This window comes from Phaenicophaeus curvirostris, chromosome 21 (assembly GCF_032191515.1).
Source record: "Phaenicophaeus curvirostris isolate KB17595 chromosome 21, BPBGC_Pcur_1.0, whole genome shotgun sequence".
Taxonomy (NCBI): domain Eukaryota; kingdom Metazoa; phylum Chordata; class Aves; order Cuculiformes; family Cuculidae; genus Phaenicophaeus; species Phaenicophaeus curvirostris.
This window is the reverse complement of record NC_091412.1, coordinates 10,591,410-10,607,156: the sequence shown is the minus strand read 5'-3', so window position 1 is coordinate 10,607,156 and position 15,747 is coordinate 10,591,410. Positions and strand designations below refer to the sequence as shown.

The following is a 15,747-nucleotide window of genomic DNA, read 5'->3' as shown; positions in this document are numbered from 1 at the left end:
CCCTTCCCACAGTCGAGGGACCCTCGTGGTGTTGTCCCAGCACCCCACGCTGTCTCCTACTCACTAAGGGACCAGAGTTATGGGGTGAAACCCCGAAAGCATCCAGCGTGGCCCCAGCTGGGAGGGATGGATGATGCTCGGGGTGCTCTGGTGAGGTTGGGGGGTGCCAGCGGGACCCTCCAAGGATTCGTGGCTGGCCTGGAGGTGCCTATTTTGATGCTTTGCTCTCCAAGGAGGTGGAGCAAGAGGCCGTGAGAAAGGAGAAGCGAAAGTGTGAAGCGAGAGGCAGCTCCCTGCACCCCAAGGAGGGGACCCCAGGCTGCACCCCAAAGCCTGAAGTGTTTTTAGGGGGTGCTGAAACGGGGAAGGGGGTGAAACAGCGCTGCCTCCTCCTCCTAAATCAATGCAACACCCCAATCCACCCCCAAAAAAGGGGACCCCCCATGCTCCAGACCCTCTTTTCCCCCTTCCCCACCGTTCGCCCCGTCGGGTCCCGCACCTGCGTCCGGTAACCGGGGAGGGAGGAGAGAACCGGGGCCGGTAGATGGCGCTCGGTGAGCGTTCCCGGGGCTTGTTGGGGGTGCCTGGAGGCACCAGGGACGCGGGGGGCGGAGGGGGAGGCAAGGGAGCCCCTTCGGATCTCCCGGTCCCCCCGGGATGAAGGATGCTCTAAGGACCCTCGAAGGGGCGGCTTGGGGGAAAGGGGTTTGGAGGAGGAGGAGATGGGGAAGGGGGATGAAGCAGGAGGAGGAGGCATTCGCCTGGAGACACCGGGGGGGCCCGGGAGCCCCTTCGGGGCTCCCGGACCCCCCCCGGTATCTCCAGGATGAAGGATGCTCTAGGGAGCCCCGACGGGGCGGGCTGCGGGGAAAAGAGGTTTGGAAAAGGAGTAGGAGGAGACACGGAGGGGAGAAAAAGGAGGAGACGGGGGGGGCCCGGCTTTTCGGTGCCCCGCCCGGGGATGGGAGGAGGAAAACCTCCCGCCGTCCCTTTAACAGCCAGCGGCGCTGCTCGGAGTTCAGGCCGGGGTCAGGGGGAGTTCGCAGCCCGGGTTTCACCTCCGAGCTGGCGGCGTCGGGAACCCCGAGGAGCCGCTGTTTGCTTCGTCCACCCCTTCTTCTTCTTCTTCTCCTCCTTCTTCGTCCTTCTCGCCTTCCTCCGGGGATGGAGGAGCAGCAGCCGCCGAGGAGGAGGAGGGCGGAGGGCAGCGGCAGCCGGCGGAGGCCCCCCCGGGGCTGAGCCATGAGAGCGCACAGAGACCCCGGCTGGTTGGCGGAGGCCACCGGGCGCCCAGGTAACCGGGGGAAGGGGGGGGACCCCCGAGAAAAATTAAAAAAAGAAAGGGGGAAAAAAAAAATCACGCCCCCCCCCCCCCCGAAAAAATTAAAAAAGCAGCCCCGAGGGCGCTTGGCTTTGCCCACCTGGGCGGGGGGAGCGGAGGCGGGGAGGGGAGGTCCTGGTGGTCCCCCCCCCCCCCTTCTTGTGTCCCCCCCTCAAGGCGAGGGGAGCGGAGGGGGAGAGGAAACGGGGGCGGGGGGCACAGGGGGGAGGCTGGTGGGACTGGGGAGCATAAGAGGCGCAGCGGGGAACGGGGCTGAGCAGGTAACGGCGGCAGCCGGGGGCGCGGACGGAGGGGTAGATGGGTGGGGGGCACCGGCTTGGGTCCCCCCGCTCCCCGCTTTCCTTCTGCAGGTGGGCACGGGGGTGCTGGGGTTCCTGGGGTGCCGGGATGCTGGGTTCCTGGAATGCTGGGGAGTTGGGCTCCTGCGATGCTGGGGAGCCGGGTTCCTAGGATGCTGGGGTGCCAGGTTCTTAGGATGCTGGGGTGCTGGGTTCCCGGGATGCTGGGGTGCTGGATTCCCGGGATGCTGGGGTGCTGGGTTCCAGGGATGCTGGGCTGCTGGGTTCCTAGGATGCTGGGGTGCCAGGTTCTTAGGATGCTGGGGTGCTGGGTTCCCGGGATGCTGGGGTGCTGGATTCCCGGGATGCTGAGGTGCCAGGTTCCTAGGATGCTGGGGTGCTGGATTCCCGGGATGCTGGGGTGCCGGGGGTCGGGGCGCGGTGCTGGCAGCAGCCCCGGGGTGATGTCACATTCTCCAAAAGCCCCCGAGGGGCTTCACCCCCTCCTCCCACCCCCCAGCCCACCGAGCAGCGAGGCCACATATAAGCGGTGGCACCAGCCAAGCAGCCCCACACCGCGTCCAGGACGCAGCAGCGAGCGGGGCTGGGGGCTTCACCCCTTTCCCCCTCTCCCTCCCACCTCCCCGCGCGGGCCGAGCTCCCCGAGATGCGGGTCGAGCCCCCCAGGCGTGAGCCGAGCGCTCGGCCGCGTTGCTGACGGGGCGGTTGGTTGCAGGGCGGCGGGCGAGGAGCGGGATGCTGGATGCCATGGAGGTGCCGAGCCACTCGCGGCAGCTGCTGCTGCAGCTGAACACGCAGCGCACCAAGGGCTTCCTGTGCGACGTGATCATCGTGGTGCAGAACGCGCTCTTCCGCGCGCACAAGAACATCCTGGCGGCCAGCAGCGCCTACCTCAAGTCGCTGGTGGTGCACGACAACCTGCTCAACCTGGACCACGAGATGGTGAGCCCCGGCATCTTTCGCCTCATCCTCGACTTCATCTACACGGGCCGCCTGGCCGAGTGCGAGCCGGGCGGCGAGCAGAGCTTGGGCGCCGTGCTGGCCGCCGCCAGCTACCTCCAGATCCCGGGCTTGGTGGCCCTTTGCAAGAAGAAGCTGAAACGCAGCGGCAAGTACTGCCACCTGCGCGGGGGCTACGCGCCCTACAAGCTGGGCCGGGGGCTGCGCGCCGCCACGCCGGTCATCCAAGCCTGCTACTCGGGGACGCCACGCCCCGTGGACTTGCCGCCCGTGGAGCCGTCGACGCCGCTCAACACGCAGTGCGGGGAGCTGTACGCCTCGGCCGCCCAGGGCGCCCCGCTGCACCCCCACGGGCTGTGCCCGCCCGAGCGCCACTGCTCGCCGCCCTGCGGCCTCGACCTCTCCAAGAAGAGCCCCACCGGCCCCTCCGCACAGCTCCTGCCCACCGACCGCCTGCTGCCCGGCGAGCCCCGTGAGCCCTCGCTGCCCCCGCGGCACGACAGCCCCCCGGTCAGCGCCGGCCTCCTGGCCGGGCACCCCGCCGCCTACAAGGACTCCCCGCCCGGCGGTGAACCCGGGGGGCACCCCCACGCCCCCGACCCCTTCCGCGGCACCTCGCCCTGCGCCGAGCCCCCGCTGCCCCGCGCCGACGGCCGCGAGCTCATGTACCGCTGGATGAAGCACGAGCCCCTGGGGCCTTACCTGGACGAGGGGGAAGCGGAGAAGGAGCTGGAGCGGGAGGACAAGGCTGAGTCGCCGCCCGCGGCGCCCCAGCCGCGTTACCCCAGCGTGGAGAGCAACGACCTGGAGCCCGATAACAGCACGAGCGAGGAGACGGGCAGCAGCGAGGGCCCCTCGCCCGGCGACGCGCTGGATCGCTACTGCAACCACCTGGGCTACGAGCCCGAGAGCCTGGGCGACAACCTGTACGTCTGCATCCCCTGCGGCAAGGGCTTCCCCAGCTCCGAGCAGCTCAACGCCCACGTGGAGGCCCACAACGAAGAGGAGCTCTACCACAAGGCAGCGGCGGAGCAGGCTGTGCCCTTCCTGGACAAGGGCGGCGCGGGGCTCGGCGACATCCTGCGGCCGTACCGCTGCTCCTCCTGCGACAAGTCCTACAAGGACCCGGCCACGCTGCGGCAGCACGAGAAGACGCACTGGCTGACGCGGCCCTACCCCTGCACCATCTGCGGCAAGAAGTTCACGCAACGCGGCACCATGACCCGCCACATGCGCAGCCACCTCGGCCTCAAGCCCTTCGCCTGCGACGCCTGCGGGATGCGCTTCACCCGGCAGTACCGGCTGACCGAGCACATGCGGATCCACTCGGGAGAGAAGCCCTACGAGTGCCAGGTGTGCGGCGGGAAGTTCGCCCAGCAGCGCAACCTCATCAGCCACATGAAGATGCACGCGGCCGGCCCCGACGGCAAAGCCAAGCTGGACTTCCCCGACAGCGTCTACGCCATGGCCCGCCTCACCGCCGACCAGCTGGGGCTCAAGCAGGAGAAGGCGGCCGAGCTGCTCTCCCACACCTCGCACTTCCTCAGTGACCCCAAGGCCATGGAGAGCCTCTACCCCTTGGCCAAGTTCACGGCCGAGCACCTGGGGCTGAGCCAGGACAAAGCGGCCGAGGTGCTGGCGCAGGCTCCGCACCTCCACGCCGAGGCCGCCCGGACCATAGAGCGCTACTCGCCGCCCTAGCGCCGGCCCGGCCGGGGGGCTGGGGGGCCCCCGCGCTCCCCTCGCTGCCCCGCACGGAGATGGGGTGGAGGCCGCGGCCACTCATCCCATGGTGCTGCCACCAGCCCTGGACAAGTTGCTGCTGGCGGAGGGTCCCACGAGAGCCGTCGCGGGATGGCTGGACCGCGCGTCCTGGGAGAAGCCGATGATGGTTCAGGGACTCGCCTCGTGGCCCCTTCCTCGCCGTGGGGGCTGCTGGGCCCCCGGCCCTCGGTGGGATCGAAGCACGAGCCGTGGGGCTGGGCTGCGCCCCGAGGACACGAGCCCGCTCCGTACCTCAGGGTGCTGGGACACCCTCGGCAGCCGCCCGCGTCGCTGGCCACGCGACCCGGACTGTGCCGCCTCCAGCGCCGCGGGGCCGTGAGTAGCTTGTCCGTCGCGGCCGCAGCGATGCCGCCGTCCCGGGTGGGAGAGGCGAGCGCGGCCGCACTGGGGCTGGGGGACAGACTGACGGACGGGGATGCGGGGCAAGGGGATGGCGCTTGGCCCACGCCGAGGGGCCGCAGGATGGCGATGCCCTGGAGCGAGCGCTGACCCCCCAGCCTGGCCCCCGACCGTGTTTGGGGACGTGGGGCAGGGTCCGTCACAGACTGAGCCCCTGGGCCCTGCCCCGGCAGCCGCGTCGCCATCAGGGATGCCCGGGGGGCCCGGGGGGCCCAGGCGGTTTTGCCTCGAGTTTTTATTTTATTTGCCAAAGATGCCCGTCCCCAGCGCGTCCGGGCCGGCCGGGGGGGTCACGGCAAAGACAAAGCGGTTTGTCCGCTGCGGGTGGGGGCTGTGGGGAGGCTTGGGGGGCAGCACCGAGGGTGGGGGCTGAGGGCACCAGAGCCCCCGCGAAGCCCCCGCTGCCTCCGTGCCCCCTCACCGGCTGGGAGCGAGTCCAGCCCGGCCCCCCCAGCCCCTGCCCTGAGCCCTCTGCCTGGGGCTAATGTGAAGCTTCTCCCCTCCCTGCGCCCCCTCCTCTCCTTTGCACACGAGGCCCCCGTCCCCGGCCTCGCCGCCGCTGTGCCTTACCCCGAGCTGCCCCTCGCCCCGTCCCGGGCACCGCGGGGCTGGCAGCGTCCCTGCCGCGGGGCGAAGGCAGCACCCAAAGCACAGCCGGGCCCCCGGCCCCCTCTGTATCACGTCCGATTTGTACACGGGCTCCTCGCCCTTTGTTTTTTTTCTATAGTCAAAACCGAACGAGCAATAAAATGACATTAACACGCGTGGCCTCGCGTCCTTCTCTGGGGAGGCCTGGGGGACGATGGGCTGTGGGGAGGGCATCCTTGCATCCGCATCGCCCCCTCGTTTGGGGCACAGAATCCTAGACTCATTGTGGTTGGAATAAACCTCCGAGATGCTCGAGTCCAAGCGGTGGCTGCAGGTGGGGCAGAGCTGCTGTCCCTGCGAGCACCCCGTGTCCCGCTGCCGTCCCTCCCCGGTGCCCCCCGCGCCCACCCCTGCCCCGGCCTCGGCAGCGGCTCGCCCGCCAGCGGCAAATGAAGCCACACGCTGCACAGACAAGTGTTTAATACTAAAACTTATTAAAACCATCTTAACAAAACAGCTCAAACGCGGCCGCCTCCCTGGAACGCGGGCTCCCTGCGGGGGCACGGATGGTCCCTGGCACGGGGCGCTCAAGCCAGCGAGCCCCCCGCTCTGCTCGCCCTCGTGCCTGCTGGGCTGGTGGTGGTGACACCGCTGTCCCGCGGCTGAGCCCGTGGCACGATGGGTCGGCGTCCCGCAGAGCTGCTGGGACCCCGGGGAAGGGCTTTGCAAAGCAGCCCTGGGGCAGCTCGGTTAGAAAATAAACCTTGAAACACACCCGGTGGGGAAGAGAAGGCAAAGTCTATGTGGAGCTGGCAGGCGGCTGCGGGCATCGCACTGGGATGCGGGCGCTGTGCGTGCCGGGGGCTCGGCAGGCGGCTGCGCCCCAAAGTCTCTGTCGAACGGGCTCTGTCCCACGCACAGATCCCTCTTCCACCGCCCTGTGCGGTGCAGGTGAGCGAGAATAAACCTGCTCGGCTCTGTCACTGAGTCCTGCACCCCCAACCCTGCGCTGCCAAGGCTCCGGTACAGGGGTAACGTCGGTTTCCTGATGCAGACCCTGGGCCCGAGCCACCCACACAGGAAAGGAAAACACTGCGCTCTGTCCTACTGCTTCCTCTGCCACCTTTGCCACTCTCCTCCCATGGCTGCGGCGCCTGGGGATGGCCACGGGGTCACCCTCACCCTCTGCTCATGGGACTGGCACCTGACACAGCTCCAGTTCACGAGGTCAATGCTCCCTCTTAAGCTTCTGTATCTGGTGTGGAACTGGGCTCGGGAACCGGGATGTGGTGCTGGGGGCACTCAGCAGCGCTCTGGCCCTGGCTCCGGGGTGGACGCGGCAGTGGGTTCCCCTCCAAGGCGAAGGGGCAAGTGGGGAAGGGGCCGGGCACTGCCCGCTGACCACAGGCAGAAGCTGAATCCCATACATAAGAGGAGCCCATGGTGCTGCGAAGACGCACGGGACCTGCCTCCCTGGGGACTCAGAGGGTTTTGTTCATCTTGCGCTGAGGTTTAAAACGTGTCTAAAGGTAGCAGAGTGGGACTAGGGGACTGAGGGAGGAGGGAAGGGGCAGGTAACGGCTGGGGCGGGCAGGGAGCAGAACAGAAAGCAACTGTGGGGGGAACAAGGGGTCGGTCAAAGCCTCCCCCAGCAAAGCAAGCAGGGCAAACCCTGCAAACTAATCTACACCGAAATCTGAAATGAAACTCAACAAGCAAACCCCGCACCAGGGAGACGACACGCACCTCCGCAAGCAGCACGGGCTGGGGAAGGGGCCTGGGGCTGCTGGGCCGCGCAGGACAAACAGGCTGCGGCAGGAGGGAACCCGCCCTTCGCGCCCACGGTCTCTCCGAGGGGCACTAAGTGATCCCAAAGTCCACGCTGGTGTGTCCCCGCTCTCTGCCCTACGCAGCCTACAAACCCAAAGCGCCAGCGACTCGCGACCGGAGCTCTCTGCAACCAAGCAAACCAAGCAAAAGGCTGGCGGTCCGGTCCGGGCTCACCCAAAGCTTCCCTGGCCAGCGGGGCTCGCCGGCTCCGCTCTGGCACTGCCCGAAGGCTGGAGGGACCCTCAACAACCCAGCCTCCGCGTGACCCATCCACAGCAATGACCTTCCCGGCTGGCCGGCCCTCGGGGTGGGGGCCTGTGGCAGCACGGCCGTGCTGGTGGCTTGAAGACGTGGCGTTTATTGTTCGTGGTGGGCTGGAAGGCCGTGGCGGCGCGCGGCGAGGGCCGCCGCGGAAACGGGTCTCCCACCGTTAAGAGGCTGTGTGACTTGCTCAGGGGCTGTGGGCCCCGCTCGGCCCCCCTCAGCCCTCCTGGGCCCACTTGAGGAAGGTGGGGATGTCCCGCACGGGCACGTTGCGGGTCAACGCTTTGACTCGCAGGTTCCGGTCGTCCGTCAGCAAAACCACTTCCCTCAGCAAATGGATGGGATCGTCTGCAACGAGAGCGAGAGCGCCGTGAGGCTCAGACCTCCTCGCTCTGTCCCTGCCCTTGCCCCCACTCCACACCCCCCAACCCCGTGCCGTGCCCCCCACGGAAAGGCCACCCTGCGCTCCCAGCTCCCTGCCAAGGCTTCCCAGCGTGGCTTGGAGACATCATTTCATTTCAAAGGGCACCTTTCCCCCAACCCTGTGTGGCCTCAGGGATGATTTGTGATCCCTGCCCACAGCCCTGGGGCCGGGAAGGCTGGCGAGCAGCACCAGGGACCCCGGTGCCCGCGCGGGGTGCTGTGTCGTGCCGCAGGCAGGGAAGAGGAGTTCCCTCTGCCTGACCCAGGCCAGGAAGACGGCCCGCGACCCTGCCTCCAGCAGGAAGCTGGTGCTATTATTCTGGTGATCTCATTATAAGATCTAAAACCAACCCTTATTTTCTTTTTTTTTGTGAAGCTTTTTGGAGTCGCCACTGACACTGAGGCATTTCTGGCTGGGGCTCAGACAGCCAGAGCGAGCTGAAGCCTGAGAAATAACCGAAGGGATCTTGCCCCCAGATGGATGAGCTGCCCCGCACGCAACGCGCCAGGCTGGGATGTGGGAGCCACGCTTACGTGTGTGCGAAGCAGGGGAAGCATATGGGGTATGTGTAAGCAGCTGGGTCCTGTGACCAGAGTACTGTTCCTATGAGCACAGGAAACACAGTGCCTCCGAGCCAGGACGGGAATGGAAAAAACAGAGTTTATGGGAGCCCAACATGGGCCCAGATTGGCTGCGCAGGGAGCGGCAGGACGAGGGGAAGGGGAGGGTGGCCAGGAACGCAGGCTCTGGTCACGGTGTTGGGGCTGAGGATGGTGGGGCGAGCGCCCCGGTCGGGTCGCACCAGGGGCTCGGCAGGAGGGCACGAAGGCTGCTGAAAGCAGGCTCGGGAGGTTTTGTGCGGACACTTTAAGAAATGTCTAACAATAAACATCCTCTGCTCCGTGCTGGTGACGCGCCTCCTTGTTACAAACCAGAGGCTGTCAGCTTGTCAGGCCCCATTCCCCATAATCCACATGATTTCAAAATTCAGCATCATTTGCACATAAACATTTGGTGACGGTTTCTCTGTGAATCTGACAAGTTAAGCTGCTAAGAATTCGCACTGACAAATGTGGCTTGATTTCTTGGGCAGCTGCTGATGCGGTTCCTGTCTCCACTGCCTTGGCAACAGCCTGGGGGCTGTCTGGTCCCAGCACGAGTGGCTGATGCCAACTGGATATGGAGAGAAAAAGATCCCCAGCAAGGAGTCACCGGGGCTTGCGGGGAGAAGGCTCCTTCTGGCCCTTCATCACTGCTCCTGGCACCATGGAATCGCTCCATGGATGCTTACGGTGGCTTCCCACAGGCCGGGGCATCCCCCACGCAGCGGGGCGCGCATTTGGCAAGGCGGTGAGAGGGCCACAGCCTGGGGCTAGCCGGAGGCAGGAGGTGGCACCTTGGTGTTGAAAGAGGCAAAATGTGGGAGAGATTGGTTCCAAGGGTCATGAAAGAGAAACCAGAAGGGTCTGTGGGATGCAAGACAGGAGGGACACGGAGGCCCTGAGTAGCTTGATCCAGTGGAAAGTGTCCCTGTCCATAGCAGGGGGTTGGAACTCGATGAGGTTTAAGGTCCCTTCCAACCCAAATCTCATTCTACGGTGTGAGGATGTTCTACCTTTGTTGGAGGGCATGAAATCCTTGGCCTTGTCATTGCAATAGTGGAGGCAGCAGGACAGGATCAAGTCGTCATTGTTTCCCTGGAAGAAAAGGGCAACATTAAGGAAGAAAGAAACATTGCAGGAAGAAAACTGCAAGCCCACCACCCCGATTTCTACCCTGCCCTTGAGGTGCTGCCATAGCTCAGCCTGGCTGAGCCAAAATGCACACATCCCACAGGAGCCTGCGAAGAAGGGGACAGAGCTACCCCTGCCCACAGCTCGTAGATCCCAGGGCCCCCGGTTTCCCTCGAGGAGGCTGTGGAAAAGAGCTTCCAGCCCTTGGCAGCGCTGCCTCTGTGTCCTGTCCTCCTGGGGCCAGGCTGTCCCTTACCTGCTGGCCGGTGGTGTCTTCGCTGCGGAAGGAGATGGACTCCAGCTCATTGCCTCGACTAGTCAGAGCCCTCAAGCAGTTGTCCCGGCTCTCGAATCGCTCCTCCAGGAACTCGATGGACTTCCTGGCTCTCTCCTGCACTTGGCGGGCATAGCTTGCGGCCCGGTGCTCCATCTCTGGGCCCTTGGCCAGGCCATCCAGCTCGTTTATCACTTCAAACAGGAAGAGGAGGTACAGTTACTATGGGACAAGGTGCTCCCGTGACCTGCTGCTGGAGCACACAAGTTGCCAAGGCCTCGGGGCCAGGGCACTGGGAGCTGGCTCAGGAAATCTGGGTTCAGCTGCTGCGGTGTCCCTGCACTCCTGGACTTGGCTGTGGGTCTGGAAAAGCTTTGCTGCCTTCCACCTCCGCGGGTCACCTGGCTCAGCCCCGAGAGCGCAGACCCCTCGCCCCTGCAGCGACACTCCCTAAGGGCATCTCGCTCTGCTTTGCGGAATGCCACGACCACCACCGTGCCCCCGACCCATGTTCCTGCCTCGATGGCACCTCTGTGTGTGCCCCAGGGTGTCAGAAAACCACAGCCCGCTCCTCCACCTCCACACAGCGATGGGGAGCCCCACCTCCTGCCTCGCAGAGCGCTGCCTGGCTCGGTGCCTCTCAGCTCCCTGCACTTTCACACCCAAAAAGCTGCTGCCCTCCTGCTGCAGGGCTGCACATGGGAACAGGGTCGTGCGCGGGAGCAGGTAGTTCCCACTCCAGCTCTGTTTCCTGCAGAAGTTCTGGCTCTGTTTCCCCCACCTGGACCTGCTGTCCCAGGCTCTCTCTAGCACCTCACCCATCTGGGTTCACACATCTGTCCTGACACATGCAGCTCAAGACAAGCCCGAGCCTGGGATCAGGTGGATTCCCAACCAATTCACCTTAACTGGAGCCTGTCCAGCCTTCCAGCCTCCTGTAGCCCTGCCAAGCAGCCACAAACCCCAGCCACTCTGGTTCCCTGAGCCTCGCAAAAGCCTGAGGGACCCCACAGAGCTCCAGAATGGACCCATCCTCTGGCACTGGGGCTGCTGCAAGAGCCACTTTGTCACAGAGGAAGCGTGTGTGTGGGAGCAAGATGCGGCCGAGGTGGCTGGCGGCGAGGCCGGGCACACCCGCGTGCAGCCAGATGTGCGCACGAGCATCCTCGCCTGCGATCGTGTGCGGGGCTGCGTGTGCGCGAGGCCGGGCGCGCGAGAGAGCTGGTGTGCACGTGTGCGCGAGGGAGCCTCTGCCGCGCACAGTGTGTGTTTTAGCCATGGCTTCATTTCTGAAGATTGTTTCCGAGCCTGGAGCCAAGTCCTGAGTTCAAGTGGGAACTATGCATTCCTTGGGGGTTCGGGGAGAGAGCTCGGGGTCTGAGGCCTCTCCCCAGTGCTGTGAATCACTGCCCGGGGAGCCTGCGTGATCGCTCTGTTCCATGGTGAGACTGGCACTCACTGTCTGGGTATTCAAATTAAAGCTACATGGAGCTGCTTTGCTCTTCGTTGGCCGGCGACTCTTCTCGCTACCGACCTGATGCTGCCATTTCCACACAACGCACGGCCCGGCCCGGGGTGGGGGGAGCCGTGCAAGAACGGAACATCAAACAGGAAAAGCTGGTATTCCCTCCCGAAATCCGCCTTCCTGCTTCCAAGCTAAACAGGCTTCAAAGGGGAGGCTTGTTTGTGCTTCTGCACCAGGCCTGGCTTCTCCATGGTGGGGTCAACCTCAAGGAGCACGGAGCAGGTTAAAGAGCAAGAGAAACAAACCCAACGCGAAGCTGCACGCTTAACCCCTTGCTGCATCCCTGGGAAGAGCGGGGAGGAGTGCCCTGTGCTGAGGGAAGGGCACGGCGCGCGGCTCTGGTCCCGCGATGGCGCACAGCACCAAGGCCTCAGCGCCCGGCAGCCACGCACCCCGGTTTAGCCCAGGGGATGGGTTCCTCCCGCCCGCACCCAGGGCTCAGCACTGATGGTTTTCCTGGGGGATGAGGGGGAATTAGACCACCACCTGGTGTGGACAGGGAGAAGCTGGCTTCAGGGTGCAGGGGATGCTGGTGGCAGGCAGTGAGGGACGAGTTACAGCGTCCCTGCCATGATGAGCTGTGCAGGAGAGCAGGAGAGCACTGAGGGTGCTCAGTCGCTGCTGGTCCTCCTGCCCGTGGCACCAAAGGCCAGGCTCCCTTTGCAGGTTGAGTGGAACAGGACAAGGGGTTTTGGCTGTAAGTGCTGCACCTGGCTGGGGTTTGGATGGAGAAGCACACACCAACCACAGGAGCTTGGGGCCACGGCTCCAGGGCAGGTCCCAGCTCTCCCAGGTGTTCACACAGCCCCCAGGGCTGCCTGGGCTCGGCTGGTGCTTCTGGTTCCCTTCCCATCATTTCCACATAAAGTGGAAGGGAGCCAGAAGCACCAGCTGAAGCCGTGGCACTGTGATGCCAAGCCATGAAGCAGCTTCTGTGCTGACATGGGCAGGTAGCCAGCCCTGCTGCCCCCACGCAGGGTCCAGTCCCAGGAATCCCTCCTGAGCCAGGCTGTTCACCCCGTGGCGAAGGGCGGCAGCTGGATGTGGGCTGGCTGGACACCAGGAGTTGAGAAGGAAGCCCTGTGAGGAGCTGGAGGGCAGGTAGCCCAGGCGAGGAGATCAGCAGGAGCACACACCTCACTGCCTGGAGCTGGAGATGCGCCCGGGGGCAGAGCTGGGGCTGCAGCTGGGATGGGGCTCTGCACGGCTCAGTCCAGCTCCTGCTGCCCTCGGGGATCCTCGGAATGCCAGGCTGGCACTGGGATGCGCTGGGCGCCGGAGCGACACTGGCTGGAGGAATGCTACCTCCAGCCCGGAGCATGATCAAACAATCAGAGCAAAGGCATCTACCCAAATCCTCCCGCCACCCTGGGAGACCACCCAGCAGCACAGCCGTTATCTGCCAGGGTGAGTGTTTACCAATAACGGGAACCAGCTTGCTGTTTTACTGCGAGCTTTATAAGGATAAAAAGAAGGGCTGGGCTCAAGCGGCTCGGAGACGCTGGGACACAGGCTGGCCATTTGCTCAGGCTGCCTAAGACCCAGCTCAGCTGGGATAAGCTATCTGCTCCGATTGTTTAACAATTCCTCCTCCTTGCTCCCTCCAAAATTCCCTTCAAATCCCATTTAACACCCGGCCGCCTCTCCCAGCCCCTGGCACCCCCAGATGCACCAGGAGGAAAGGAGTTTGATGAGTGCTGTGGGCAGGGAGCAGGCAGGAAGGGCGACACGAGCCGGAGAAACACTGGCCGTGGCTGGGATGAGACAGGGAAGGATGGAGGCCAGTCTGGCACGAGCCAACTGGCTCCAGACCACACAGGCACTGCGAGCGCGTGGGGCACAGAGACAGGGAGCCGGTGCAGAGGGAGAGCGTGCTGGGGGAAAAGGGGAAGCCCCCACCATACTCACCGATCAGGGGCACCACCAGGATGAACTTCCTGCAGTCCAGAAGAGTTCTCAAGCTGCTGAGGTGGTCGATGAACCCATTGGTGTCTGGGACCAGGAATACAGGTCTGATCTCCAGCTCCATCTGCCGCATTTGACTCTGGTCTTTCAGCACAGCCTGGAGGAGGACACATACGAGCAGGACATCAGCCCTGCGACCTCTGGACCCTGAGAGCAGAGGACAAACCTGGCCGGCATGTGCGCCTCCCGCAGCCAGGGCATCGTGCGAAGGAGATGTCCGCCCTCAAACACCAACTCTTGTGGGTCCACAGCTCACCCTTTGAATGGGATGGCGAAAGCCTCCAAGAGAATTTTCTCCTAGGAAACCGGCTCTGGGATGAACTGGGACCAGCCTTGAAAATGGAGATGTTTTGGGAACTGGCCATTGCCAGGAGAATCTACACTGCTGCCACAAGACCAACCCAAGAGAAAACAGCAGGGAGGGAAAGGGAGCAGGAGGAAGGGGCTTCTGGGGCTCCAGATGGTAACAGCTCAAGGGGACAACAGCCAAAACAAACCAGTTTGGGACACTCAAGTCCTGCCAACACCATCTTAACCAGGGAGCCCAAGCAGGCACCTATGAGGTGCTCACAGGCACCTCACCTGTGAGGTGAGGATGCTTGGCTGAGTCTCCCTCTCACTGTCCCACCAGATCCTGCTTGTGCTTTGCCTTTTCCAACTATGCCCAGCTGGGAAACCCGGTGGGTTCCAGCCCTGAAAACCCACAGCACTGTCCTCAGCCGAGCCCTTCACACCTGCTGGACACCAGAGCTGCTCACACATGCATGGGAAGGGTCTGTTGGGTCTTACTAGCAACGCTATGGGAATGCACCTGGACCTCTGGACAACACCAGCTGCCAAAATGGGACCCAAAAGCTCACGTTCCTTTAGATGCTATTGAAGGACTTGGGCTCTTCAGTAAGTCACAGGCTTAAAAAACTCAGGATGCTATTCTAGTGCTTCCTCTGCTTAAAAATAGCTTCCCTGGATTTGCTGATGTTTGTTGCTTCTAATAGGAACCGGTCACCCACGGAGCTCAGCAGCGCTGCTGTGGAACACATCCACCATGCAAACCCTTGCGACAGCGGGCTCACACCCACAAGGCGTGACCTGGGGACAGGAGATGACCACCAGCCCTGTTCTGCTCAACGTTACGGGGAGCTCCGGCTGCCTGGGGTGCGGCTCCGAACCCTCCTGCAGTCATGCCAAAGCCTCCGAGGCGCCCTAGACTGACGAGCCACACGGGCCAGTGGTGACCATGGAAAGAAGTGGTTTTTAATCCATTTCCAAGTGTTGTCATCTGGCTTTAAATCAAGGCGGCTTGATGCTGCCACCTCCCACAAGCATCTCCAGGCAAGGCAGCAACCAGAACCTCACCACGTGCTTCCCACCCGCCTCCTGGGGCTGCAGCTCCCATCGAGCCCGAGGGGCGATGGGTAGAGCGGGGAGTGTGCCGGGTCCTGTCTGCTGCACGGCAGCGCTGAGCTGACACGACGGGGCGAGGACATACGTCCCCCATCATGCTACAATGGAGCCGTCATCCCTGTACAGACGCTGCTGTGGCCGGAGAAGTGCCAGATGCCATCCCTGCCTTCACCCAGGGAGGTGCTGGCACTCGTGGGGGCACTGGAAGAGCCGGAGGGACAACGTGGAGTCAACCCTGGCTCCTCACTGTGAGGAGGTGGCACTTCTCCCCAGAGTCTGGGGGTACGGGAGGAGATGCTGAGAGGCACCAAGCCCTGCTGAGCTCCACCAAACTCCACCTGTCACAAGGAGATGGAAAAGAGCCCTGTTGGCCTACGCAAAGACCCATAACCTTCATGCAGTGGCCAGTCAACCACCCTAAACTTGCAGGAAAGGGGGTTGAAACCACGCAGGCTCCGATGGGTGATGACAACTGTACATGAGCAAGGGCCGGTGCTAGGAGAGGGTCCCTGCCTGCACCCCAACGTGACTCCCCAACCCCGGGTCTCACCCCGATCCGTGCAGGCGACCTCAGGAGCGCGGCGCGAGCGGGAGGCTCACCTACCCCTCCAGCCGTGGGGCACGGGGATGCGGGGAGCAGTACCCTCGTGTGTGGCATTTGCCCCGGCGGCTCTCGCAGGCCGTACCCAGCCGATTCCTGGCAGCCGCGAGCGACGCCTGTGCCGGCCGTCACGTCCCATTCCGCTCGCTGGGCCGCCCGGTGAGAGAAGGACACAGGATGCGCCGGGAGTGAAAGAGCGAGGTCGGCGGGGAGCGTGCCAAGTCCCCGCGCACAGCTCCGGGCCGCTCGGGGAGCCAGAGGGAAACTCGCCTTTGCAGAGTTCAGAGGCCGGCAGCGAGATTTATTTTTGTTTGTGTGAGTAAAAGGCTGCAAGAAGCCTCCGGCCAAGGGGTT

The 15,747-nt window shown here is 64.1% G+C and overlaps 2 protein-coding genes across 3 annotated transcripts in view; one reads left to right on the top strand and one right to left on the bottom strand.

The window, feature by feature from the left end:
* Positions 1-956: 956 nt before the first annotated feature.
* On the top strand, positions 957-5,549 carry HIC1 (HIC ZBTB transcriptional repressor 1). The gene is made up of 2 exons (XM_069874022.1): positions 957-1,294; positions 2,357-5,549. Exons 1-2 carry the CDS (start codon positions 1,243-1,245, stop codon positions 4,300-4,302), a joined length of 1,998 nt encoding a protein of 665 aa, XP_069730123.1. The 5' UTR covers positions 957-1,242; the 3' UTR covers positions 4,303-5,549.
* Positions 5,550-5,842: 293 nt separating this feature from the next.
* Positions 5,843-15,747, bottom strand: part of SMG6 (SMG6 nonsense mediated mRNA decay factor) — a 111,238-nt gene continuing 101,333 nt past the window's right edge. For both annotated transcript variants that reach the window (XM_069874086.1, XM_069874087.1), the window contains exons 16-19: positions 13,332-13,485; positions 9,881-10,092; positions 9,507-9,588; positions 5,843-7,815 (exon numbers count right to left, since the gene is read on the bottom strand). In XM_069874086.1, coding sequence (XP_069730187.1) covers positions 7,685-7,815; positions 9,507-9,588; positions 9,881-10,092; positions 13,332-13,485 — 579 coding nt within the window. In that variant the 3' untranslated portion in view covers positions 5,843-7,684. The remainder of the gene's footprint in view (positions 7,816-9,506; positions 9,589-9,880; positions 10,093-13,331; positions 13,486-15,747) is intronic.

Coding starts and splice junctions, on each gene's coding strand:
- HIC1 (XM_069874022.1), top strand. CDS start 1,243: ATGAGAGCGCACAGAGACCCCGGCTGGTTGGCGGAGGCCACCGGGCGC. Junction 1,295..2,356: donor GGAGGCCACCGGGCGCCCAG/GTAACCGGGGGA, acceptor GGTTGGTTGCAG/GGCGGCGGGCGAGGAGCGGG.